We start from the raw sequence: 26,458 nt of genomic DNA, 5'->3' as shown, positions 1-26,458 counted from the left end.
AATTTTACAAATGTTATTGAAACAAAAACATACAAGGAGTTTTAATATAAAATTACTATAACTTGTACTCACATTTATCTTTTAAGAATTATAAATCTTTCTATCTGTGGATCCCTTTCACAGAAAGAATGTTAATAATGTTAATGCCATCTTGTGGATTTATTGTTATAATAAACAAATACAGTACTTATGTACAGTATGTTGAATGTATAAATCCGTTTTGTCTTATCTTTCCATTCCAACAATAACTTACAGAAAAATATGGCATAGTTTAGAGATGTTTTGAATTGCAATTAATTACGATTACTTAATTTTTAAGCTGTGATTAACTCGATTAAAATTTTTAATTGTTTGACAGCCCTATTAAATATGCTATTGCTCCAAGTCCAACTGTCCCCCTTACTTGCACACGCTCGATGGGCCCCATGTTGCTTGTTGCCTGGGGCCCCCAGGGACCCTTGCTACGCCTCTGGAAGTAACGTATGCCGTAAAGCAGTCAGCACATTTGTAGTTCTTTTGTGTGGAAGGGTTACTGCCACCCACCTCAAAGTTAATTAGAGTCGGTGACAGTGATACAGACCCCCTCAAGATATAAAAGAGGTGTCATTCAACTAGTTGTCACTCGACACATCACAAATGTTATGCAAATATTTTATAAAGGTTGAAAAGTTACCTAGTGTTGCTTTACGAAATGACTGCCACTCTCAAAGCAAGTTTTGAAACATAATCCGAAAAAAAGAAAAATCTTGTCTGTGATTAAATTGTCAGCATCATAACACAAGCAAATAGATCAAGCATTGACTCGGAAGCTAAAACTGATAATAATAGTAGTATGAAAATTGGGGGATTCATTTGAATGTGACTAATGTGACATATGCAAAACAACAACAACTCTCTGTACGCCAACATAAAATGACTGGTCGTGCCTTGTCAGAAAGATCTACCTTATTGCACCCTATGTGCGTCCTCTGGCATACACTGCGGTGAAGATAATCATGGTCCTGTCGCTCCCAGGTTAAAGACTCACCGCTGAGTCTTCTGGCACTAATGCGGTGCCAGAACTATAGGGGTCACATTAGCCCTGGCTACTTCAGCATGCATTAGAGTGGAAAGAACGCCAGTCCCCTCCCCATTAAAAAGCCACCAGCTAGGCTGTGATGCAGGCCTACCTGTGATGGCTTAAATTAGTCATTTAATGATAGCTGTGCTGCAGGGAAGGAGTGTTCAGACAAAGAAATACTGATTGGATAGTAATTTGGTGTGAGGGTCACAAGTAATGAGCCTGTGTATCATATCACTTCTGTCACTTTTGTCACTTCAAGAATAGCAGGGATCAGAGTACTGAGTGGATACCATTAGAGGTCGCATACTTTACATACTTGTTGTCACATTAACACATCCTGCAGCCCACTGTCCATGTGAAACTGTACTTTTATAGTTTTGATCACATCTTCTATAGTCAGACTTCTGCAAACTGTACCCCTCCAGCTTGGTAACAGGACAAAAATAATAACTTCTTACAACTACGTTTATGGTTGACCTCAACACATCTTGCATGAGTAAATGAATGCGTAAGAGATATTTTAGCTATAGTGCTGCCTCTACATGTATTTGTATTCCACCAGGGTGTATAAACTGCTGTAAATAATGTACGCTTTTATTGTTGCCTTGACCCATGTTAAGCTTAGTGAATATACGTACTTGCTTCCAAAGGACAGTTTGTTACAAGAATTGGTCTTGCAATGAGCTGTCATAGCATTCGAGTGTCCAGGAAGTGTTGTGCAAGCACTGCACACAACTCTTTATAGCAGTGCAAATACTAGTACAACGTGAGTTGTGGAATGGCTTGTTCTAAAGCATACGGTAGAAGGTGATCAGAAAAATTGGATTGTACCGGTAATTTAGTGGATTAAGATTTGCCACTGTTTGGAATGATGATGTCGTTTTCTGACCAAGTTCTGCACTCAGTGGGATAGAATTAACACATTAATTCAAAGCATTGCAAGTCAACTTTAAAACAGTCGCTATGCATTTTTTTCAAAAGTCTATACAAGGTGATTCAAAAAGATTGTGCCAAAACCATTGCGGTATATTTAAAAAAACAAAAAAACAAAAAAACAATCACTAGCTGGATACAAGTATTGTATATTACTAAGTTTTTATTTCATGCTTTACAATTGTTCTGTGTGACCACCACCAGCGGCACGGACAACATCAAGCCGATATGAAAATTCGTCCCAAATGCACTTCAGGATACACGCAAAATCAAGCACACAAAACGCCTTCTGCTGAGGAGACGCCATTCTGAGCGTAAATAAACAAGTGATTTTCCGACAAAGACAAATTTAATTTGACACCCAGTTAAACAAGGATGATTCCTGTATCAAATTACTAATTAGATTATAATATTATAATTTAAAAGTAGCGCAGAATTACTAGTTTTACGTATCACATACAATTTAATTAAATGGTAAAAGCTATAATTTGCCACTAATTGTATCAGCAGTGCCTGGTACATCATTCATTGATTGACGAGTGTGTGCTTAGTTAGACTACCTGGGTATCATTTTATGTTTAGGAGATCAGCTATCGGCAAAACCGATGACTTCTATTGTCCTTTTATCTAGCAGGTAAGGAGTTGAATGGCCGACACAATACTGGAACTCCACTGTTGTATCCCCTTGAGTCCAGCAGCAAGGTCAAGTACACAGCAAACAGTTCAGTTCCTCCTTGGGGTCTGAGGCCATATGGCTGGTAAGCACCATGATTAATGAGAGATCCAAGCTGATATTAGGGCTAATTGACTGTGTTAGTCACCTCTTGGATGCCTAGTCATATCCGTTGCACTTCTGGTGTTGACAGCACGTGTTACTGGAGAGACTTTTTGCTGTCGTTTGCTATGGGACATGCAATGATGCCATATACTGTAAATATAGTATATACTATATATTATATATATATATATGGCGGAAAACACTCAGGTGACTTGAAGTTCTGCTCTGAGACCCCCAATTTGGCCAACTTTCAAAATTGTCCGATAAGCATGTGTGATACATCATTGGAAAGCTAAAAATCTCAATTTTCATAGGGAAAAAAATTTGAACAGGAGGGATTAAAAAAAAAAAAATACAAAGTTTTTTAAAGAGCAAAACCCTATCTGGAGGGGCGAGTACGCAAGAGCAGAATTACAGACACCATGACTTTAAAAGAGATATTATTGCGTACTTACCTTGTTTCGATCCAAAAACTCCATGTAGCATGTATCACCGAGTGTCAAGACACAGATTTAAATGGCCACAGCTGGATTTTTTAGGGGTAATATAACAAGGGACGCGATGCAGTAATCGCAAATATCAAGGAGTGGTCAAGATTTTCTCTTTCATATATTTTCCCTTTTAAACGTTTTTTTCAATTTTTCTTTGTTTAGATAGATTATTTATCATCTAACATATAGGAGAAAATCCAAAAGTAACAAAAAAAATGCAATTAAGCGATAGTTATGAGGTAGATATCCGTGACTTTTTTACAGATGCCATTTTTTTCATTGTTACATAATTTTTTAAAAAAGTTTAAAATATGTCAGTGAATAAGTTTTTAGTCTTTTTTTTTTCTCTTTTTTTTTCAAACGAAATATGAGACGTCAATTAATGATTCAAAGCTAAAAACGACAGATATTTTGAATAATAAATACAGTTAATTATCTTCGTTTTATGGCTGGGTTGAAACAAAAGCTTTGCGCGAGGTCTGTAAACGGGGGGTTTCAGGGTAAAACGGAAAAATCAAAAATAGTTCGGGGGCTCTTAATGCGCCATGAATCTGCTATGGCAGCATATACACATTTTGTTTTATCAAACACCACAGTTCTTTTGGCTTAAAATACAGCAGTTTCTTTTAAAGAGGAGTGCAAGACCAGAAACTCCTTTTTCAGTCTTGTCTGTGTTTTCCGCCATATACTGTATATACGTATACATCAAAAGACAGCAGTAGTGATAGATGTAGCAATCCCGAGCGATAGCAACATCAGGAAAAAAGAACACGAAAAGCTGGAGAAATATTAAGAGTTGAAGGAAGAGATGGAGAAAATGTGGGGAGTGAAGGCAACAGTGGTGCCAGTCGTGATTGGGACACTAGGGGCAGTAACCCCCAAGCTGGGTGCATGGCTCCAACATATACTGTACCAGGAACAACGTCTGACATCTTGTTCAGAAGAACACAATCCTGGGGACAGCTAAGATCCTGCGCAGAACCCTCAAGCTCCCAGGCCTCTGGTAGAGGAGCTTGAAAGGGGAGATCATACCGCCCAGGTGGGCGAGACAACGATTTATATATACATGTAAATTTATATATATATGTATATCAATGACACTTTCGTTCAAAATGCTGTACATGCATACATCATACGCTAGGAAGACTTTTTATGTTTTCTAGGAAGAGTTGGTTCTCCTAATTAAAACAAGATAGAGAATGTGTGATTGCAACAGGTCAGCATAATGGAGAAACAAAATGTCCAGGAAATAATCATTAGATCTTAGAAAGTATACCACTTGACAGCCTTATGCATGTGCCTAAAAGTGGCCATCAGGAACTAGGTACTGTACTATTATTACAAATTGGAAAATGAAGAAATTGGCAATACTCATAATAATGCAATATGATGATCTGAATTTAAAAAGAACTACAATACATTTTCTTACATGTGTAATTAATACTAAACATCTTATTTTATAACTAAGACATGTGTAATTTATATCCCCAATGATTTTCTACCGCTTATTACATTGAAGGTCGAATGTGAAAAGTCATTTCCAAGAGACTTTGAGAGGAACGGGAGCTAACGACTAGTTGACAGTCAATCATATTACACAAATAATATGTGTCCTCCAGTAATTTCCTTTATGAATGTTTCATCCTCGACTGCATTTCAAGTCATCAAATATCTAGGCCAAAGTAAATGTTTATATAAGCCTGTGTCTTAAATCGACCGAATCAGAGTTACAATACATGCATCTTACTGTAAATCGATTGCCTACTTGTCAGTTAACTTGGATCTAACTAACTAAAATTAAGGTCATCCTCTTTGTCCAAAATGAATATTTGGTATTGGTTTACGCTACCCTGAAAATGTTGAATCAAATGTAGCTCCTTGAGCTAAGGTTAAAAAAAGTATCAAACTTCTCAAGAAGAGAGGGGGACAGGAAGAGCGATGTGAGAGTAGTCCTGCAGCGGAGATGAGAAAAGAGTAAGTGAGCCATGTGGAGGAAGTCAGAGAGCGAGAGGTGACGGTAAGATGACACTCTGCTACCTTCGCTAACCCGCCTGTCGGGCCACTCTGTTACACGGAAAAGATGGGATGTATTAAGTGGCCCACTGTCCTGCCAGGTTGAATTGCGGATCTGCAAGTTTCATTGGAAAGGCAAACCCCATCTTCACTTCAGTGGAGGAGTTTGTTGTGATTTTGGTCTTCTCTTTCTCACCGAAAAACCTGAGAAGCTCAGTTTATCTGGGGATAGAGTGAAGGGAAATAGGGCGCCTTGCCATTTGAACACTAGAACTATAAGCCTGAAACGGTTCGGTGATTCTCTCCTGATTTCTTCATTTACTGAAATGGGATACTGACATACACAGCCAATTGAACTTTTTTAGTAAGAATAAACAAATAATACAATCAAATCTGTTTAATTGACGTCAGACATTTGCAGAATATTGCAATACGCAATTAAAAGCCATCAGTTCCACAAAGACAACAATGGGAACAATTTGCTCATTCTGAACCAAGACATGGGGACATTTGAAGTGGGGAAGAAAGACACCCAATATCCCAATATCCAAAATCCCTCTCTCAGGCCCATCATGTGAAGAATTCCCCCTCTTCTCCTCCTCTTGTACCCTCCCTCCTTTCCTCTTCTCTTCTTTTCTTTTTTAATCAAGCCGTCTGGGGTTGTCAGGTCTTTTGAGACGAGGACTCCCAGCCATGTGAAAAGTTAATCCCTTGTGGGCCTTCTTCTCCGTTGCGCTCATCTCCCTGGGAACACTGTGGTGGCTTGCAGGCAGGTGGCGGTGGGTTGATAGGGGTGAGAGAGGAGGGGGTAGAGTGCTGTATAAACGGACAGAGTGTGGGATGAACACAAGGCCACCATGATCAAGCAATAGAGTGGTGCAGATAGTCTGGAATTCCTCATTCTTAACTTTGAAGCTCCCATTTAAACTCGGGCCCGTCCATTTGTATTGGCCCATCATCCACTGTCATGTCACCCTTCAGCAGCTATGACCCAATCCTCAACTACATGGCCTTTTGACGAGCTACCCTGCCTGGTCGACAGGCGGCTGGAATTAAGAGTAGAGTGGATTTGAAGCATGGAGAGGTCATCGAGTGACTGCTAAAGGGAGACAGTGGTTCACATTGGCGAGGACACTCTCGTTGCATTAAGGCAAAACATCCCGAGCACCGTCTTTCCGAGTCATTATCAATGCATGTCAGGGCATCAACAGTGATAAGCATTAACAAACTTATCTAGGGGTACATTTTGGTCTTGTTGTGTTAAGGACCCCCTGAACAGCCGAATTTATACAGCGCATACGCAGAATGAAGGCAGAATGAACGCTGTCTTTGTCAAAGATCTTCATGTCATTATTATTGAATCCTCTCACAAAAGCATTCCCTGGTAGTCCGAAGAAGATGGAAGAGTGACACACTTGAACGCTTTGCTTGCACTGCATTTTTCTCCTTCCTTGGCCTCCCACATAGAGCAAAGTGCTATTGGAAATATAGACAGGCTCAGTCAGCCATCTTAATCCTTCTTCTCTGTCCATCTCTCCCTGACCCCCCGCACATTGTCACGCTGTTAGATACGCACACACACGCACTCATTCGCCTGCTTCCGAGCCCTTCATTCCTCTTGAGAAAAGAGCTTGAGGGATACATATTCTCTGTTGGAGGTACGTACGAAGAAGGATTCAGGAGTTTGTAGAGGTCAGCACAGACTTTGTTCATTCTGAGGGTTTATCTCGGCGACAGTCGGGCAGAACAATGAGGCCTCTCGCCGTGCAACAGAAACCCAAGCTGCGGCAGCTAAATTACTTGGCTGATAAGACCGAATTAGAAGCACCAGGACACCGGAGGCCAAGAAAAAAATAGGAGGAAGGGGTAAAAAAAAAAAACAAAAAAAAGAAGAAGGGCCACCATGAGGCTGAGCATGGGAAGTGAAAGATCAATGAATTACAAATGAAGAGTTCCGAGTTGAGATGTGGAGCTAATCAAACCATATGTCATGCATCATCTTGCAGCTGAAAACATTGATAGCTCCCAAAAAAACAAATAAGGAAATCAAACAACTGGTGGATGAAAATCAGCACTTTCAAGCAGGTCCAGCACGCCTCAACTCTAACAAGAATAAGCGGTGTTGAAAATGGATGAATGGATCATTTGGATTGAAATAATTATTTTAGAAAATATCTATCAAGCAAAATCAAACATTGAATCAAGAAAAAAAAATCCTGATAATTGATGTACTTTTAAATAACCAAGGAAGTCATTTTGAAGATTTTTTTTTTGTTTACAGATTATTGGACAAAGTGTATTAACAAAGCACAAGAAAGTGATGGCACTTTTTTATTCTTAGTCTGAGCCACTATATGGATACAGTAGATCTGTGGGAGACATATACCCCACATCTCCATAAAGGTTACCTAAAAGTTTTAACTTAACTAGGGTTTTTTTAGCAACACAATTCCAAAACTCACTGTGCTGAAAATAATGTATTTGAGGTACAGAACACTCATTTTTTTCTTTAATTCCAAAGTCATTAGCAGTGTGGAAAAATAATTTTCATAACACGCTGATACATTTTCACAAAATCCGGCATATCCACAACATAATGTGTTGTAGTATGGGGTCAACCGACAGAAACGTAATCCATCATCAAGGTATGGAAATTTGCAGTGCACACGAATCCTTTTGGATCACGGTGTGAACATGTCGAAGAGGGCGGATTTAAAAATGTGACACAAAAAGAAAAGATGACTTTCGTGTTTTGCCAAAAAGAGAGGAAGGAGTTGTAGAGGGTGAAAGAGTTCTCACAGGATCAATGTGACAAGTTTAGTGGAGGTTCATCTCAAGTACAAGTAATCTTGAAATGTTTTAATACATTTGTCCACTTGGGAAATATTTGCCAGTGGATTTTGTGTAGGAAAGTGGTGGTCATCCATCCTATCCCTGATCACTCGCAATAGGACGTGCTTTTTTTTTCTTTTCTCTTTTTATGGCATAGCTTTGCTTATCACATCATCACAAGGTTTAGACCAAAAAAGTCTCAGAGAGTGGTATTCTGAAAGTTTTTTTCAATTGACACTGGGTGAGACTGCGTACCAGTTTTGCCAACAATATAAAACCTCCTCCCCAAGACAAGTGCCTGGCATTGTGCATGAAGTGATGAAGCCTGCTAGGTAAGTAACAAAATATATTTATATAAATTATAAGTCCAATTGTGATTGATAAATGCCATGAAACTAAAAAGACCTTAATGAATGACAAGACTGTATATTATGCCAGAGGAAACAAACTGGTGTTTTATTCGCAGTGAGCCAGCATTTTCAGGAAGACTGCGTAGAAGAGTGTAACATGTCAACCATATAGACAGCAAATGAGTGAATGCATACATACATTCATACTCAGGATGACATAAAAAAAAATACTTTTAATTTTCATTAAACGTGGTAGCGAGCAGAGTTGTTAATCTCACTTTAAAAAAGTAATTAATTAATCAATTAATTACAGTTACAAAGTAATTGAGTTAGTAACTCAGTTACTTGAATGTAAGAATAATTAGTTACTTGGCAAAGTAACTGGTGTTACCTTCCATGTTTATTTTTTCATTAAAAAAAAAAACAAAAAACATAGTAACCTTTGCTATGTTTGGAAGTTTTGTGATTCAACCGTTAAAGTTGTTAAAATTGCTCCCGTTATTGCATTAGTTCCCTTCTGTATACTGTCGACATGTGAAAGTTTTAAAAATGTTTAATCATTTCAAGATAGATTCAAGTCATAATTTTGCCGATTTAGGAGCATTTTAGATAAAACGTTACTCCGGTTTGCTGGGAAAGTTCTCTACAACAGAGTCTTCCTGAGAAGTCTACTGCTTTAAGATGGCGGCTGTTTACTAACGCTGGTGAGTCTATCATTTCGCATCTAGTTCTGTATACATGTGCTAAAGCCGCTGTGTCTGTCATTTCACATCTAGTTCTAATTCTAATAGTTCTACGCTCACGATTCTAATAAAGACTCATGTGAGCGTAGTTTGTAGGCTATCGGCTACAGTCAGGTATTATTGGAGCCACCTAGCATCGCGTTTGCAACGGTGTCACAACTCCCTTCCCTCCTCCCCACTCCTGCTCTGCCCTCTTGCCTCCGTGAGTCCGTGTCTCTCAGACTTTTCTCGCGTCATTCAACCAACCAATGTAGTAACGCATAGTAACGCACGCCTTTACATCCTCAGTAACTGTAACGGTGTTGCCAAGATGAGAAAAGTAATTAATTAGATTACTCACAACTGAAAAAAAACGCCATTATAGCCTAACGCCGTTATTAACAACACTGGGAGCGAGGGGTTGCATGGGCAACATTGGTCAGGATGACGGTGTTCCAGGATGCATTTTTTAATGGTTCGCAACATCGTGAGGTTGGGCATTTTTAGTGTCTTCTACTAGTGAAAAACACATGGCCATTAAATTGGAGATTCTTATACAGTAGAATGCCCAGCATAGGCCGATTTGGCCTTTCCCAAGGGAAATACTCATGCTGCAGAATTCTCTAGGACTTCTAGTTAATGGGGTCTGCACTCTTTGGAGTACTGAGATGATTTTGTGAATACAATTTGCTTGCACATGAAAACCACACCATGTTTTTATTCTAAACTCCAAATGGGAACAAACATTCCTGTCCAGCGCCATTGATCGTTAAATGTTGCACAAGCACAGTTGAAAAGAAGCATCAATATCTATTGGTATTACTTGTTACTCGGAATGCTGACTCAAACCAAATTAAGCTATAACAGCAAACCTCCAAGCGAGAGCTCATATTAGTGGAGGAAATCTGACAGATTTGGGGTTATGCACAGCATGGCTCAGTCTCTAAGATGATTAATAGACAGTTGTACAGAACAGGCCTTTGTGTATAAAGACACGACCTGAAATGTGACGACTTCTCAGAGCAAAGTTGTTGTGTTTGAAACAAACAACTTTGAGAGCAGAAGTTATCTTGCATTGTTTTAATTATTATATGTGTGTTTTCTGATCTACATCTGTATTGCATGACTTGAACTTTTCGAGAAAATAATTGTACCCTATCTTGATCCGATGTGGACTGTTGGTTTTAAGGGTATGTGTTTAAAAAGGCTGGACCAAAAAATATAGTTTCCAATTCCAACAGAGGTCATAAATAAACAGGGAATAAATGTATGTTAAGGCCGACATTTTTATACTTCTCTTTGTATTGAGGTTTTCATTATCATGTTGGCATATGTAATGAAGTAAAGACATGAAGGGAGTGGAGTCACCTTTAATGACTACCTTGGAAATTAAGTAATCTACACTATCAGTTGTGAGGGGGCAACTTGAGTAAATTAATGTAATCAACAACATAAACTGCATTTGATAAATGTGAAGACTAGTGTCATTGTCTGTTCCTGCCCTGAGGCCCTCCAAATGATGGGCCTATTCATCAGGGCCGTGATGAGCGATGGGGCTTTATCTAGATACATATAGATAGAAAGTTGGGGGTGGAAACCTAGGACAGCAGTTACCTGGCCCTTCAATTTCACCACTCGAGAATAATGGGCCTATGAGTTTTAAATGGATGTTCAAAGCAATGTGCAAAGAGATGCTTTGCGCAATAAAGGACAGCATTGAGGGGGACATGCAATAGGGGGACTGCGTGTGTGCGCATGTGTGTATGTTACTCAAGTAAACAAGAGGTTTCATTGAAAATGCTCGGCTGGAGTGGTCGCGGTCCCAAATCAATGACCCAGTAATAACAACCCCAATCCCAGGGACAACGTTGGTCAAGTTCCACTCTTGTCAAAGATGGATGACTATGCCGCCTGTGTTTCCTCGGCAGCTTGTGCCACGTTCATCTGTTTCATTTATGAACTAATTAACAGATGTGGTAACGAGTTATAAACAAATTATAAGGCATCACGCTCCTAATTAAACCTGACAATTAATTTGCTGGCCTGCTTCCTCATTATCAACTACCATGTTCATTGAGAATAATTGACAACAGTTTGTGTGAGCTCACAGGAGGATTGTCTTTAACAGCTCCTTTAGTTGAAGAAAAAAGAAAAAAAGGCTTAATGCTGTTGCGTTGATTTTCGGAGAAACAGTGACCATATGTTCAATATTAGACGGAATCTGTTCCACTGGAGTGCTCCGAAAGCTGAGAAAATTGGATTAAATTGTCTAATCGTATGTTTAAAACCTACATAAAATGAATGCGAGTGGAAGATATTACAGCACGCAAGCAGGGGACTTTGGGGCTTACTGTATGTTTTTGTGCCATGCGTAAATGTGGAGTTTCTGTTATAGTCATATTAAGATGACTGAAATCTTACACTATTGGTCAAAGCATGAGATGCCCACCCCCCCTCCTAGCACGCCGCTCAGTTTGAGGTTATGTTCATCAGGGAATGGCTGTGATTTGATTGACAAAAGGCATGATAATGACCCCGTTTACGTGAAAGGCTTTGGCTAAACAATTGTGAACATGGTCGGGGATTTAAGTTAACTACAATGATGTTAGAACCATTTCGTGGGCAAGTTGGATGAACAAATCGATTTCTGCACTTGCACCTTTTACTGAAATCAAAGCTGGCTCATCAAAACAAACATGACACCCAGGGACTCTATAATGGGGACGTCACCTTTAAAATGGTTATTTAAATACTAGTTAAAAGGGGAACACTACCACATTTCAATGTAAAGCATTTATTCATCTTCCGTGCCGCTCATCCTTAAAAAGGTCACGGGGGCACTGGAGCCTATCCCAGCTAACTATGGGCAGTGTACACCCTGAATTAGTTGCCAGTCAATTGCAGGGCACACTGAGACAAACACACATTCATGCATACACTCATAACTATGGACAATTTGGAGTGTTCAATCAGCCTAATATGCATGTTTTTGAGATGTGGGAGGATATTAGAGTACCTGGCGAAAACCTTTGCAGAAACATGCAAACTCCAGAGCACCTGGGATTGAACCCTTGATCTTAGAACTGTGAGGTGGACATTCAAACCACTCAACCACTGTGCATTTATCCAAATGTAAAGCGCAAAATGCAAACAGATGAGAAACCTGCGTACTCATTTGAGGACATTAGATTTCGAATAGCAAAGAGAAATGCACTGCAAAAAAAAAAAAAAAAACTCGGGTCTCAGTGGTTAACCATCAGATGTACTGAAACTATCATTTATCAGTTTACTGTTAAGTTGAATAATAATTATACTGTAAATTTTAGACGGTAGGTATTGCTATTAATACTCCATGACTTAGAATTGTAAAATCAGACCCTTGAATGCCATGAAGGGACATCTTGAAGCTTAAGAACTTGGTCATACGCCCTCAGCAGGCAAAACACAAAAGGAAAGCAAACAGTGAATGAGGCGAGAGGTGGGTCAAGACAGATAAGTGTCAGGGTGTGCCAGGACTTCTTCGGAGACATGAACTTTAGCTTGCTTCAGTCCTGACTCCCAAACAGACAAAAACAAAGAGAAAGAGGTGAGAAAAATTAGCTGCTAGAAGAAGAGGAAAAACAGATTTGTTGGCATACAGTGGGCGAGATAATGCATGATGCAGTTGCCGGATCACCATATGTCACGGAGGAATTTGGCTTTATATAAGAATAACCACCAGTCATCTTGGCCTATCACTATGTCAACAATAGGGTAAACAGAAGATCTAGCATATTTCCCCTTCTTTACACACATAAATGGCACTGATATGGAAAGTCACCCCACAAAAAGTAAACAGAAAAAGAATTTTAGACGGGGAGAAAGACGTTTGCATTTGAAACAATGCCATCCCACTGGCAAAAAATAGGGCAGTAATAGTAACATGGAGGCCTACACTATACTGTATACTCATATGAACGTCACAGTCATTTTCCACACATCTAATCTAATTAGGCAAATTCTTTTGGGATACAATGCATGTGCTCTTTTAAAGTTTCGCACCAATATGAAGATAATGTTCTTCTTTACATGCTAAAAGCATAAAAAGAAGACAAAAAGAATAAACTGTTCTTTTTTTTGCCCATGTTGAAATTAAACACGACCTAAAACAGTGGTTCTTAACCTTGCTAAAGATATCGAACCCCCCTAGTTTCACAAGTGCATTCACTGAAACTGTATTAATCAGTGATCCCCAAACACTGGGCCGGGGACCGGCACCGGTCATTTGCTACCAGGCCGCAGAAAAATAATAAATCATTTGTTAAAGACAGAAATCTGGCCTATGTCTCGACACATCAATATGCCTGTCTACTCTATTGACTAATCCGAGTAGAGATTTGTGTACGTCGCCATCTAGGGTTTGACCGCCATTATTGAGGTGTTTGCACAATTTCAGCAGCCCAGTGTCAGACAATGTAAACAGTAACGTTAGCTTACAACCAAGTACATTCTGCATAATATGTGGCTAAAACCTAGCAAACAAGACACAAAAGTGAATGCACTGAGAGCATCATCCCTCATGGCAAACTGTATTGCTAAAGCCAAGAAACCTTTCACGATTAGAGAAGAACTCATTATGCATGCGACCAAGGATATTTGACGTCAAGTTTTAGGAGAAGCCACAGTTAAAAAAGGTTGATTCAGCATACAGAGAGTTACATTCCCCCTGCACTTTATGTTCATTTTTAACCCGGCTGTGTTATTTTATATTTACTGGAATTTTCTGCCACCCAATGCCGGTCCATGAAATAAAGGCCCACATTACACCAGTCAGAGGTGCAAAAAAAGTTGGGGACCATTGTTGTACATTAAATAGTAGGGTTTTTTTTCAATTTCCAAACTGATCCAAAGAGCTGTACAAACCGGTCCTCAAGATCCGCTGTGGGCCCTGGTTTTTGTTCCTACCGAAGGAGCACAGACCGTTTAACCAATGAGGTTTCCGCTTAAACAAACATCACCTGACTACAATCAACTGATTGCACTTGTAATACACCAGATTTGTGCAAAAGTGTCGTCCTGTAATGGTGGAAAAAAATCCATCACCCACTGCGGCCCGATGTGGAATAGTTTGGGGACCATTGCTTTAAACCAACTAAATCCAAAATCCGGGTGGCGGTTTTGAAAAACGGAAATCTGGCTGACAAATTCCTCTTGTTTGTGAATTGCACAGCAACACTATAAATCACCGAGGAACCAGTCAAGAGCCTGGGCAAGGTCTTAGACTGTAGCCTCAGGGATACTGTGGCAACCCAAATAACCATGAAAGAGCTGAAACCTGGTTGTCAGCTCTAGACAAGTCTGATTAACCCGTGCGATTTAAGGTGTGGATTTATCAGCACAGTCTCTTACCCATGGGTTCTCTGGCCCCTGCTGGTGTATGAGGTTCCTCTGTCAACAGTGGACTCTAGAAAGGAAGATCAGCAGCTACGTCTGCCGATGGATGGATTTCCCACACAGCACTATGTAGCGCATCACTGTATGGGAAGACCAACAAGCTCCAACTCCCTTTTAGAAGCCTGATTGAGGAGTTGAAGGTCTCTCGCACCACAGAGATTTTGCTGCGCTGACATTGTCGTGCAGACTGACAGGAAGTGCAAGGCTCATGAAGGCCTGGAGGTAGCTGAGTCTCAGCTGAGACTTAGGACTCTGTTGGCCACTGTGGCAAAAGGACAGGCTGGGCTGGGAGCTTCTCCCCAACCCTGTTACGAGAACACATGTGGTAAGGACAAACGCCAGCTAGCCCTGCAGGAGGTGTGTGCAGGGGTTGAGGAAGAACGGACCAGCAGGATGAGGGCACTAGAGAGGAAAGTGACCTGGTCTGAGATCAGACAGGTAGAACACCAGCGCATCAAGTTCTAGGTTCAAGCTGTCTACGAAGTGCTACCCAGCCCGGCCAATCTCCATCTATGGGGTATGAAGGACTCTCCAGCCTGTGCAGGTGCTATTGATAGAAATGAGAGTTGCTTGTGAGAATCGCATAGACGAGGCAAACGAGTATAAGCGTCAAAGGTTCCAGGAGCTAGTAGAGCAATGCCAAGGAAGAGGCTGGAAGGCACACCCTTTGAAGTGAGGCTTAAGGGCTTTGCTGACCGCTCTTTGCGCAAGGTGCTCACTCCACTTGGCATCCCAGGTGCAGAGAAGAGGAAAGCCATCAAGGCCACAATGTAGGCAACATAGAGAGCCTCTCGATCAGGTGTGTGAAACCAGTTCCACAAAGGGCCAAGAGGGTCCCTGATTTAATTTCAACCAACACTGCGCAAACAGATTAACCAATTAATTTTCTGCTGAAACAAGCAGCCCCTGACTGCAATCAACTAATTACACTTGTAGGAGATCAGATTGGTGAAAAGATGGCCGCTTCATTGGTTGGAACGAAATCCAGGATCCTTTTGGCCACTTGTGGAATTGGTTTGACACCCCTGCTCTAGATGGCTCTAGATCAGGAGGACTGACCTTCGGGGTAATGCTGAGACACAAGCCGGGGTCTGGTTGACCCTGGCTGCGTCACCTGATGGAGGGGGTATGGATGTTGGAAGACCCGAAACCCCTGATGATCCCGGGCACACTGAAGATGTGTCCTAATGCATCCGCGGATTTATCTCAATTATCTAAGCTAACAAGCAACTATATAAGCGGATTCCCATTCAAATTTCTTCTCATTTTTACACGATGTTTATAAAAAGGTCAAAATTTGATTAACTCATTTACTACCGAAGAAGTATTACAATGTTGTTTATGATGTTCAACTTGTCACACTTGGACAGAATGGAGCAGACTCAGATGCAGAATTCAGTCTTTTATTAACACAAATGGACAGATGCAGGAATAAACTGAGGGCACTCGAGAAGGAGGAAGTAACAAACTATGAAACAAAATGATAAAATGAGAAACAAGAGAGCCAGGCTAAATGCACTGGAATAGACAACTACAACAAATTGCTAGGCATTGGGCACAAAATAACAACATTATGAACAAACTTACAATGTAGAATATCTTGGATACTATGGATACTGGCAATGGAGGGCGAAGACACGTCTGCACGAGACTATGGAGTGATAAACAATTTAAGCACATAAGGAATGGGGCACAGGTGGGAACAATAGATAATCACAATCAGGGACAGGTGGCAATAGGAAGGGTGACTGGTGGAAACAGGAGGGTGAGGCTTCAAAATAAAACAGGAAGAGACATGAAAATAAATCTAGACAGGACAACCCTCACACAGGCATAACATAACTGCGCATAACTAAAGAACGAAAGAGTAGAAGCAGACTTTTTAATGATGAAATATTGAAATCTTTATTTTTGTATATTCTGTGTTCATGTAGCCATAAAACAAAAGATTCTGTGGTGATTGAAAGAAGGGGATGTTTTGTCTATGACGTTTGGAAGTAATGAGATAGCATCTATACAGTTATATATGCCTGAACATGTAATTGGCATGTAGTTGGCCATTTCACCATCACGCGTGGCAAAGACTGGCCCAATGGGCATATCTTTGACTATTTTATTCAAATTTGGAGGAATAAATCAGGTACTGAGACTCTTAGGGATTTGCTCAGCGCACAGATGAAGAGCCATCCAGAACATCTTGGAAGCTGCCGAAAAGGCTTCACCGTGGCTCTGGCTAAGGAAGGGGGACACGTGGCGAAGTGTGCTACCTGGACACAAGTCGGGACTTAAACACCCCTGGCTGGATCGCCCAGTAATGGTGTAATCAAGTATGTATTCACCTATTGCCATTCATGCCACTGACTAATTGCTTGGTGTTCAAATGCACGGACCCAGCTTTCACACGAAGTGATTACATTTAAAAAAGAGATCATCATATATACTTTAGGCACAGAAAATATCATTGAACATAATGTGGCCAGTGAATAATTCACAGTCATATGCAAGTCACTGAAGATTTTTCTGTGTGTGTTAAGTAATTCAGGTATAAATAAACTGTGGAAAGTATTTATTTGCTGCCAACTCAATTATTATGTGTAAAAAGCTGCATGGACACAGCCAGCCGGTAACGTAAAAACTAAAGAGCAACTGAAGCACCACTTCAAGACCTAAGTCAGCAGTGTCCAAACCGGTCCTCAACAGCCACTGTGGGTTCTGATTTTTGGTCCTACCAATGAGGCACAGACAGTTTAACCAACGAAGTTTCTCCGAAAACAAGCAGCACCTGACTGCAATCAACGGATTACACTTGTAAGACACCAGATAGGTGAAGAGGTGTCATCCTGCTTAGAGGGAATTAAATCCAGCACCCACTGCGGTCCTATGTGGATTAGTTTGGACACCCCTGGCCCACGTGCTTAATCTCATGAATGATATAAATAAATAACCCTCAACTCAAAATGCACTTTATTTTTGTCTTCCTTGTAAAGATAATGCAGTAAAATTGATAGTTATTGCTCTTATATGAATGCAACTACGCGTCGAAGTATATCGGCCCTGATCTTGCCAAACACATCCTTATGTGTTTTCTTTCCACTATCATCTGAACAGGGGCTGTAAAATCACAGATTCAACTGAGCGAAGAGTACAATGGCAGCAGCCATCGTATCTTGACGTGACTCTATCATTAGGGCAAGACAAGCCAATCTTTCAGCCAGATAATAGTAGCAGCCTCTCTGACAGCAGGTCCCCACACAGGACCTCTCTAAGGACTTCGGCCTCCTCGGCTTGCTCAAGTCTTTCTATCTTGAGAGGATAGCAGTACCTAAACACACATGCAGACTCTCGTACTGTAGACTTGGGACCCCAGTGTTCTATCATGTTGTGCTAAAGGGAAAGCATAATGGTTTTTAAATGGATGACTTGGTGCTGGCCCAAAGAGGCAGTGTGAGACAGAAGAGAATAGCCATTGCCTGCAGCAAAGCAGCTCTTAGATTGAGCTGTCCGTCTCGCTAAAATGAGTCTGAATTAACAGCTCTTTCAGTCCCCCGATGCCTCGAGACAGACAATAGTGGGCTTCCTCTCTGCCTTCCTCTTCTTTCATGCTGTTCACGCCTTTCCAACATGTTTAACTCACACTCACAGATCCAGAAGATTACACGGTTTATGCAACACTTTAGGTTTTAACTCAGATTTCCATTCCTTTAGGTTTGCTTGAGGTTTAGTTTTAAGGGATCTTAGACATAATATTTTTTATATACTTTACCACCCCCCCCCACCACATATATATATATATATATATATATATATATATGTTAGGGGTGACAAACGATTAAAATTTTTAATCGAGTTAATTACAGCTAAAAAATTAATTAATCGCAATTAATCGCAATTCAAACCATCTATAAAATATGCCATATTTTTCTGTAAATGATTGTTGGAATGGAAAGATAAGACCGAGATGGATATATACATTCAACATACGGTACATAAGTACTGTATTTCTTTTTTATAACAATAAATCAACAAGATGGCATAACCATTATTAATATTCTGTTAAAGCGATCCATGGATAGAAAGACTTGTAGGTCTTAAAAGATAAATAAAAATAATAAATAAAATGTATAAATATATAAATAAATAAAATATATAAATATTTATAAAAATTTATAGAAAATAAATAAAAGATAAAAACTAGTACAAGTTATAGAAATTTGATATTAAAACTAGGGCTGTCAAACGATTAAAATTTTTAATCGAGTTAATTACAGCTTAAAAATTAATTCATCGTAATTAATCGCAATTAATCGCAATTCAAACCATCTGTAAAATATGCCATATTTTTCTGTAAATTATATATATATTCTGTAAAATAAATTGTTGGAATGGAAAGATAAGACACAAGATGGATATATACATTCAACATACGGTACATAAGGACTGTAGTGGGCATTTCACTCTACTGTCATTTAAATCTGTCTATGCTGTCCTCATTCCGAAGCGTCTACTTTTTCCAAAGCTAGACAGCTAGTGAACGACGCCTTAATAATTAGACTTCTTCCTTTTTCATCTGATTTATTAATAAAATGGCCTCAAACCATTGTCCTCTTTAGACCGTCGTAAAACTACAAAATAAAAGTACACAAGCATTGCATTAGCAACAACGTTAGCTTAGCACGCTATACAGGTTCACTAAACATAAACAAAAAGTGTCTCATACAAAAAATATCACATTTCGCTTACTAACATAATATGTACATTCTTTACAACAACCATACTTACCGACAAATCTTGTCCAAGGATCATATAAGCACAACATTATCAGCCCGAGACGTCGTGCAGCCATAATGAACTGGCAAGAAAATAATAAACCATGTCGCAAAGCGACCACAAGAGTTCGCTGTTTGGAAATCACAAAAAGCCTTGCTGTAAAACTTACCAAAAGGCAGAATACTTTCTGAGCGGGACATGTGCGTTAATTGCGTCAAATATTTTAACGTGATTAATCAAAAAAATTAATTACCGCGCGTTAACGCGATAATTTTGACAGCCCTAATTAAAACCCCTCTTCATGTTTTCATTTTAATAAAATTTGTAAAATTTTTAATCAAAAAATAAACTAGTAGCCCGCCATTGTTGATGTCAATAATTACTTACACAATGCTCATGGATGCTGAAGCCTATAAAATCAGTCGCACCCAAGCACAAGCAGAGGGCGGCAAAACTCCGAAAAACACAACAAGTACACTTTTCACTTTGCTGTCCTTTTAATGTTTGAGCGGGGCATTTGTGCGTTAATTGCGTCAAATATTTTAACGGGATTAATTAAAAAAATTAATTACCACTCGTTAACGCGTTAATTTTGACAGCCCTAATATATATATATATATATATATATATATATAAATTCTCTCAAATGCTTTGCAAAGTCCAGTGGAGGGCAACCACACTTCTAAACACACAGTAGTTAATAATTATAACATTAATTTTATTATTATTGCTACCTGCAATATGTATTCTTTCAAGGATAATGGGAAAGTCCATTCTAGCTGACTTGGGACATGTGAGCGGTACAATTTGAGTAGGTTGCCATATAGAGACACATAATAACCATAACCAGAGATTTAATAGCCATATCGAGACATGAACACTAACGCCATTACTGATTGGGAACTAAGCCTTTGAGGGATATCAGACGTGTAAACCAAGGCGCTATCACACTGTTTTATTGAGTTATCTTTATATAATTTTTAAATTGGATGGTCGTCACACGGTACGTGTCTTTTTTTTCCTTTTAATTAATGGGTATACGGTATCTCTCTGATGTCTAATAAAACAACATCTTCTACCATCATTCCTTACATACTTTTCTCACTTCTTGCATTGGTCCGCCTGTCTATTTGTCTAAGTGTCAAGGCATTAGATGAGTAGATGGTGAAACGGAGCCCGCAGCTCTCCTGGGGGAGTCTGTCAATGATTATCAGCAGGCCAACTGTTATGACTGCCTGCGATAAGAGTCTGGGCGAGGAGAGCCCCAGAAGGGTTGCAGCCCCAAAGTAGACAGGATATGTGAAGAATAATACATCCTGAGACACAGTCATTCCTCCAATGAGAGGTGATGAAGAGGAGGAGGCTAGACAGATCAATCACTCATCTGCAATTGGGTAGCAAATGCCACATGTTCGGAAATAGATGGAAACAGGGATGACAACTCATCTGAAAAGAGTATCATCACAACTTATTCACTCCCTGCAATTTTCACCGGAGCAAGGCCCTTCGCTCCCGGCCGTTTTACTGGATTTTCACTGATTTTGCAAGACCCACAGAAAATTCTGTTCTATTGCTATGTAAACATGGAACCCACCAAAAGAAAGATTAGACTCTTCTTTCAGCAGGAAAAAAAGTATTTCATATCTTTTTCCATTCTTTAGAAATAAGCATTAGAAAATAGCTTAGTTTGAGCAATTTTCCAATTTCTGATGAAAAAACAGAAATTGAGCTTTTTGTGAAAGCATACATTTCAAACATAACTGATTTTAACACAGCTATTTTTTTTGCTTTAGTTACATCCCAAACATCTGAATAATGTTTTCCTTTTACAAAATAACATAAACAATAAGACAAATAGAGCTTTTGATAGCAAAGTAACAATTTATTTACACATAACTAACATAGAGATGACGTTGTTGTCGCCGCGACAGCCGCTTTTCCCTCATCACCGCCTGTCTCATAAAGATGGGGGTTTTTTTTTGTCTCTGTGGGGTCTGCTCGGCGAGCAGCACAGACTCAACGACATCGTCCGTTGCACTGGTGGTCCCGGTCGTTCTGCTCGGTCGTCCAGCGCCTGGCATCCCGGGCGTCCTCTCGCTTGTTCTGCTCGGTCGTCCGCTGCCTGGCATCCTTCCGCCGGCGCCCAGCCGTTCGTTGCCGTCGAATTGGGTTGCTGGTCTTACCAAATGAGCTACTGCCCTCCATTGGCCAGTTTTATTGCTTTAAAATGGATTTTCAGCTTTGTGCTTTGGAGCTTAGTTGAATCAGAACCCAGAGATGTCGCTTATGAAAAAAAATGTAAAGGATGTATAAATACGTCTTTGGGACACTGAAACAATTAAAAATAGAACGTATTTATACGTTTTTGGGAGCAAATGAGTTAAGCAATGACAACACAAAATGTGTCAAACTAAGAGTCGGACGCTGATAATGTGGGCTATTAACAAATTGGATGCTATTTTTTTTCTCTGGGTGCACACTACCGAGACCCCAAACTTTTGAAAGGTAGTGTATGTGGATGCCTGTTACAAATATTAAACTAAAATTAAAATAATAAACTTCAGTCACTGAATATGCAATTGTCGGCTGTTGAGGGAGAAAAGAAAGAAAAATACTTAGTGGGAGTCATTTTTGGAGAAGTGCCCTTTGCACCTTGAAAGGCGACGCATAATATGAATGTTAAACAAGGAAACTGAGCACTGCTGCACAGCATGTCTGCACTGATGTGCTTTAATCAGCAACACATTCTACAACTGCTCCTAATTGAATGAAGGACGTATTACGAACCGACATTTAGGTCATGCAAGACCTCAACACAGCTCACAAGAGCTCCGTTCTGAGATCATCAAAGAATTCTCTTTTTTCTTTGGAAGAAGGGTTATGTACTTTTTATTTCAAATGATTTAAATCATAGGGCACATAGAGAATATAACGTTTACACACTCATAGTAATTGTTGGAAATGTTGCATTGCTTCTACATTTCATTAAGGTTGAACAATTTGGGGGAGCATAGTTGGCGAGTGGTTAGAACGTCCGCTTCACAGTTCTGAAATCGAGGGCTATGGCCTTCCTGTGGGAAGTTTGCATGTTCTCCCTCTAGAAATTACTTATTTCTTTACATTGCACATAGCATGTAGATTAAAAAAAGGTTTTGAGAGGAATTTTGAATGGGCATAGGATTAACACATTCAAATTTGAGGCACTTTCACATGAAAGTGCATACACTGTAATGTGTTGAGTTTTGAATCAATTATACAAATTTGGTGTACAGTATGTATAAATTTGCACATTACAATGGTGCTCCAAAATAAGTTGTTGGGATTTGGTGGAGGCCCTTACTCAAATACAAATACCCAAAAACCTACACTGTAGTAAATTCATTATAGACAGTGACTGGGCCGCCTGACATAGAATCAGTGAAATGAAAAGCGGCCCAGAATATTTCCTGTCTGATTGGCCACACGAGACAGACGCAGGACCAGACAGAGACCAGTTGACTTTCATTTCTTAATGAGCTTACTAAAGCAACTTCAATATTGCCCAATGTCATGTCAAAATGAAAATTAATAGTGTAATATGCCGCCATCGGATTCGGTCATGCTTCTTCCATTTCCATATCAGGTGGCGTGACCAAATGAGCTTGTGCGCTCAGGCCGACGCCCAGAAAAGCCGATACCTCCACTAATCAACAAGATTTTTCCATCTGACATGGTTGTGCAGCTAGATATGTAGACAAGTGTGTAAAGCACAAGTGTGTGTGTGTGCAGTCAAAGATGAGGTTCAATCATGTGATGGGGATGCAAATGGAGTTGGCTGCTACAATGATGATGAGATAGATGCCAGTGAATGAACTGTGATTGCTGGAAATGTGAATGTGTGAATGCAGAGTGACTCATTCATCACTCAGCCTTCTCACAGCATCCGCCCGTCCCTGAGTTACTACTATTTCCCTTAAAGCTATATGCACTTACTATATTGCTGTTTGTGCCATTGCACAGTGGAGGTCAAAGGTGAGAGACAGTTACTTCAAAGATGAAGAAGCTCGTGAAAACAAATCAAAGAAAGAACGGGGGCTGGTTCGTACCTCCCATCCGAAGGAGCTGCCTTTTCCCGCGCTGTGCAGACCGAACCGCTCGCCAGCTCCGATGCGAGTCTTGGCCCAAACGCCCAAGCCTGCACCGGGCACCGAAGACTCTCGCAGCTCCAAATCGCCGGGAATTGGAATGTCATCAGGAATGTAGACAGGCGCCTCGTAAGGCGAGCCTTCCTTTGGCGTGGTGAACTGGTCATTACTGCTGCTGTTGTTATTATGGAGGTGATGGTGTGTGTTGTACATATGGGGGTGATGCAGCATATGGTGGTTATTGTTTGGATGGGACGGTGTAGGTGAGGGCAAGGGAGACGTGTTGACCACTCCATCCTCGGCGTCATCTTCAGGACTGTCAGTGCAGTTATTGCCAGCCGCCAAGCTTGGGAGGTCGGCCTCTGTCTCGTACATGTTGTCCACTGGCTCGCTGTCATCTGACAAAAAAAATAAACACATGACTTTTAAAAGACTGCTACAGGAAGTAAAAACTTTATACGTCCTTTCCTTACACTTTGTGTCAAAATGTCCTTGCAAGATGGACACCTTCCCTTTAAAGATAGAGAAATATATATTATACATTTATTCAACCCTTTAACACCTATTTTGGCCGAATTTGCATGCCTTTGATGTTGCCTTTATATTTCAAAGAAAAAATTGTTCACAATAGCCAAGTTGGGTCACTTTTTTCAGGACACCTTGAACTTCATGTCCAAACTGTTGTTTTCTTCACTGACCAATTATAATCCACATTTTGGACCCAAAAAGACAAAAAAAAAATCCCAAAATCTATTTTCAAAATTTGTGATGTTGATGTCCCACTAACAATCAAACATGCTCGACCAACCGTTTTAAAGCTTGATAATAGTTAATCAGCTTGTTAGGATAAACATTCAATAGAAAAAAAATAAGATTGAATTGTTTTATGTTTGACAATTCAACACAAGCAGCAGGTATGGTCATAGGTGTTTTTGGCCTTTACACATACTATGGTCAAAACAGGTTATATCCAGTGCAAAATAGTGAGAAAAAAAAATTTATATATCATCTAACACAAAAAGGGTTTGGAGTATACCTCTTTGTGAAGTTAGATATTGTACCCATCACCTTATCAAAGGTATATATGTACATGCAATCAAGCTTCTCGAACACACATCTATATAAAAATTAAAAAGATTCATACTGAAAAAAAAATATATATATATAACATTGAAAAAAAGTATTTTCAAAAATATTGACAAGTAGTCCAGTTCAATTCAATTTTTTTCAGGCATGCGACCCAATAAAGTTTTTTTTGCGCACTCAATAAAGTTTAATCTTGAACAGGTCACTGAGCTGCATCACACACGTCACACAGCCTACTCCTCCGCCGTTTGCGCACTGCTGTCACGTCTACTCGCCGAGAAGCCGACTCATCCGAGGAAAACAGCGACAAATACAGCTCATCCTCTTCCTTGACTTAATGAAATAATGCATTAGCTTGCGCTAAATTTAGTTTTCGATTCATTCTGCACGATTCAAAGTCGCTCGCTCAATCCAACCGGTCTTTGCTTGCTTCTCATGCCTCCCTGTCCTTAGTTGGCGCCTCGCTCGGCAATTTATTAAAAATGTTCACATTAGGTTCGTCCGTGTTGACATCACAACGGCTCTTGGGATATGTAGTCTTTTATGCTGCTTTCGGTTTTGAAAAAGGACAAGAAATGATGGAAATATGGTGATAGGCACATGGTCCATGCAGCGTTTTAATGTATATTTATGAGTGCATCCATCCATCCATCCATTATCTTCCGCTTATTCCGGGGTCGGGTCGCGGGGGCAGCAGCTTCAGCAGGGAAGCCCAAACTTCCCTCTCCCCAGCCACTTCAGCCAGCTCCTCCGGCGGGATTCCAAGACGTTCCCAGGCCATGAGTGCAATAAAACTATAAAACTCAAATGACATTATCTCCCGTTTTACTTGGTCGACTGACTTCAAATAAAAACTGGTGTAGACATCAACTTCCGTACTTTCAAATGAGAGCAACCAGCGGCACGTGGGTGACGTAATTACAGCGTGACATGGCTTCAAAGATAATATGCGTAAATGTGTCGCATCCGACACGTTCGGTGTTAAAGGGTTAAAAAGTGTTGTTGTTTTTTTTTTACATACATCAGGTGCCCTTGAATATAGTTTTAATATTGTAATCATTGTTTTATTCATCATTTGTTTTATTGTTGTATTTATGGGTTTGGTGGCTGAATGTGTGTCTTTAGCACTTACTAGGGCAGTATAATACAGTTATGCTAAAACAAAAATAGGTTGGAGGTTGTTAACAACCAGAATTCATACAAAACGCAGCTTATAGTCCAAAAAATACAGTGGGTAATTCATTCTTTACCTTATACGTGATTGTATGTAACACTCCTTGTGCTATATTCAATAATTTGATATGACGTAGGAAAACAAACATGATCTTTAAATATATATATATAATATTAAAAAAGGTTCAACGTAAACGTATGCTGACAAACATTTGGCAAACTAAACAAAATTACATCAGCAGTATTTTTAATTTTAACTTCACCTCCTTTAATGCGCAGGAGCCTGCCAAGCATGCAAGCTCTTCCCAGTTTGTCGTTAGCACCAAGAGGTTATTTTTTTCCATTTAAATTTAATAGCATATGAAGTTTAAAATGCATCACTCATAAGTGCACTACGTATGTTATGTTTCAGTGCTGTCATTGTAATGAGGTTCTCCGGGAAGTGCTTGGATGGAACGAGTAAATCAAAAAGTTGTAGAAATATAGGAACTAATTCACAACACAGATGATCCTTTCTGTTCTATGCTAAATATTTTGGCCTCTTACCCTGCGACAGATGTGGCCTGTGAACGCTGTTAAATTAACTGACATGTAAGTTTTTAATGTGAAACGTAAAACTAGGAAAGCATGTGACTAGGTCTGTCCAATGCTTGGCAAAGTTGAAGCCGCTCCATGCAGCTCCAGCAGACATCA

The 26,458-nt window shown here is 39.9% G+C and overlaps 1 protein-coding gene across 2 annotated transcripts in view; it reads right to left on the bottom strand.

The window, feature by feature from the left end:
• prdm16 (PR domain containing 16) overlaps window positions 1-26,458 on the bottom strand; it is a 193,275-nt gene that overhangs the window by 141,777 nt on the left and 25,040 nt on the right. For both annotated transcript variants that reach the window (XM_057817972.1, XM_057817965.1), the window contains exon 2: window positions 23,468-23,904. In XM_057817972.1, coding sequence (XP_057673955.1) covers window positions 23,468-23,904 — 437 coding nt within the window. The remainder of the gene's footprint in view (window positions 1-23,467; window positions 23,905-26,458) is intronic.

The sequence above is a fragment of the Corythoichthys intestinalis genome, chromosome 2, assembly GCF_030265065.1.
Source record: "Corythoichthys intestinalis isolate RoL2023-P3 chromosome 2, ASM3026506v1, whole genome shotgun sequence".
NCBI classification, from domain to species: Eukaryota; Metazoa; Chordata; class Actinopteri; order Syngnathiformes; family Syngnathidae; genus Corythoichthys; species Corythoichthys intestinalis.
This window is presented reverse-complemented; position numbering and strand designations above follow the sequence as displayed.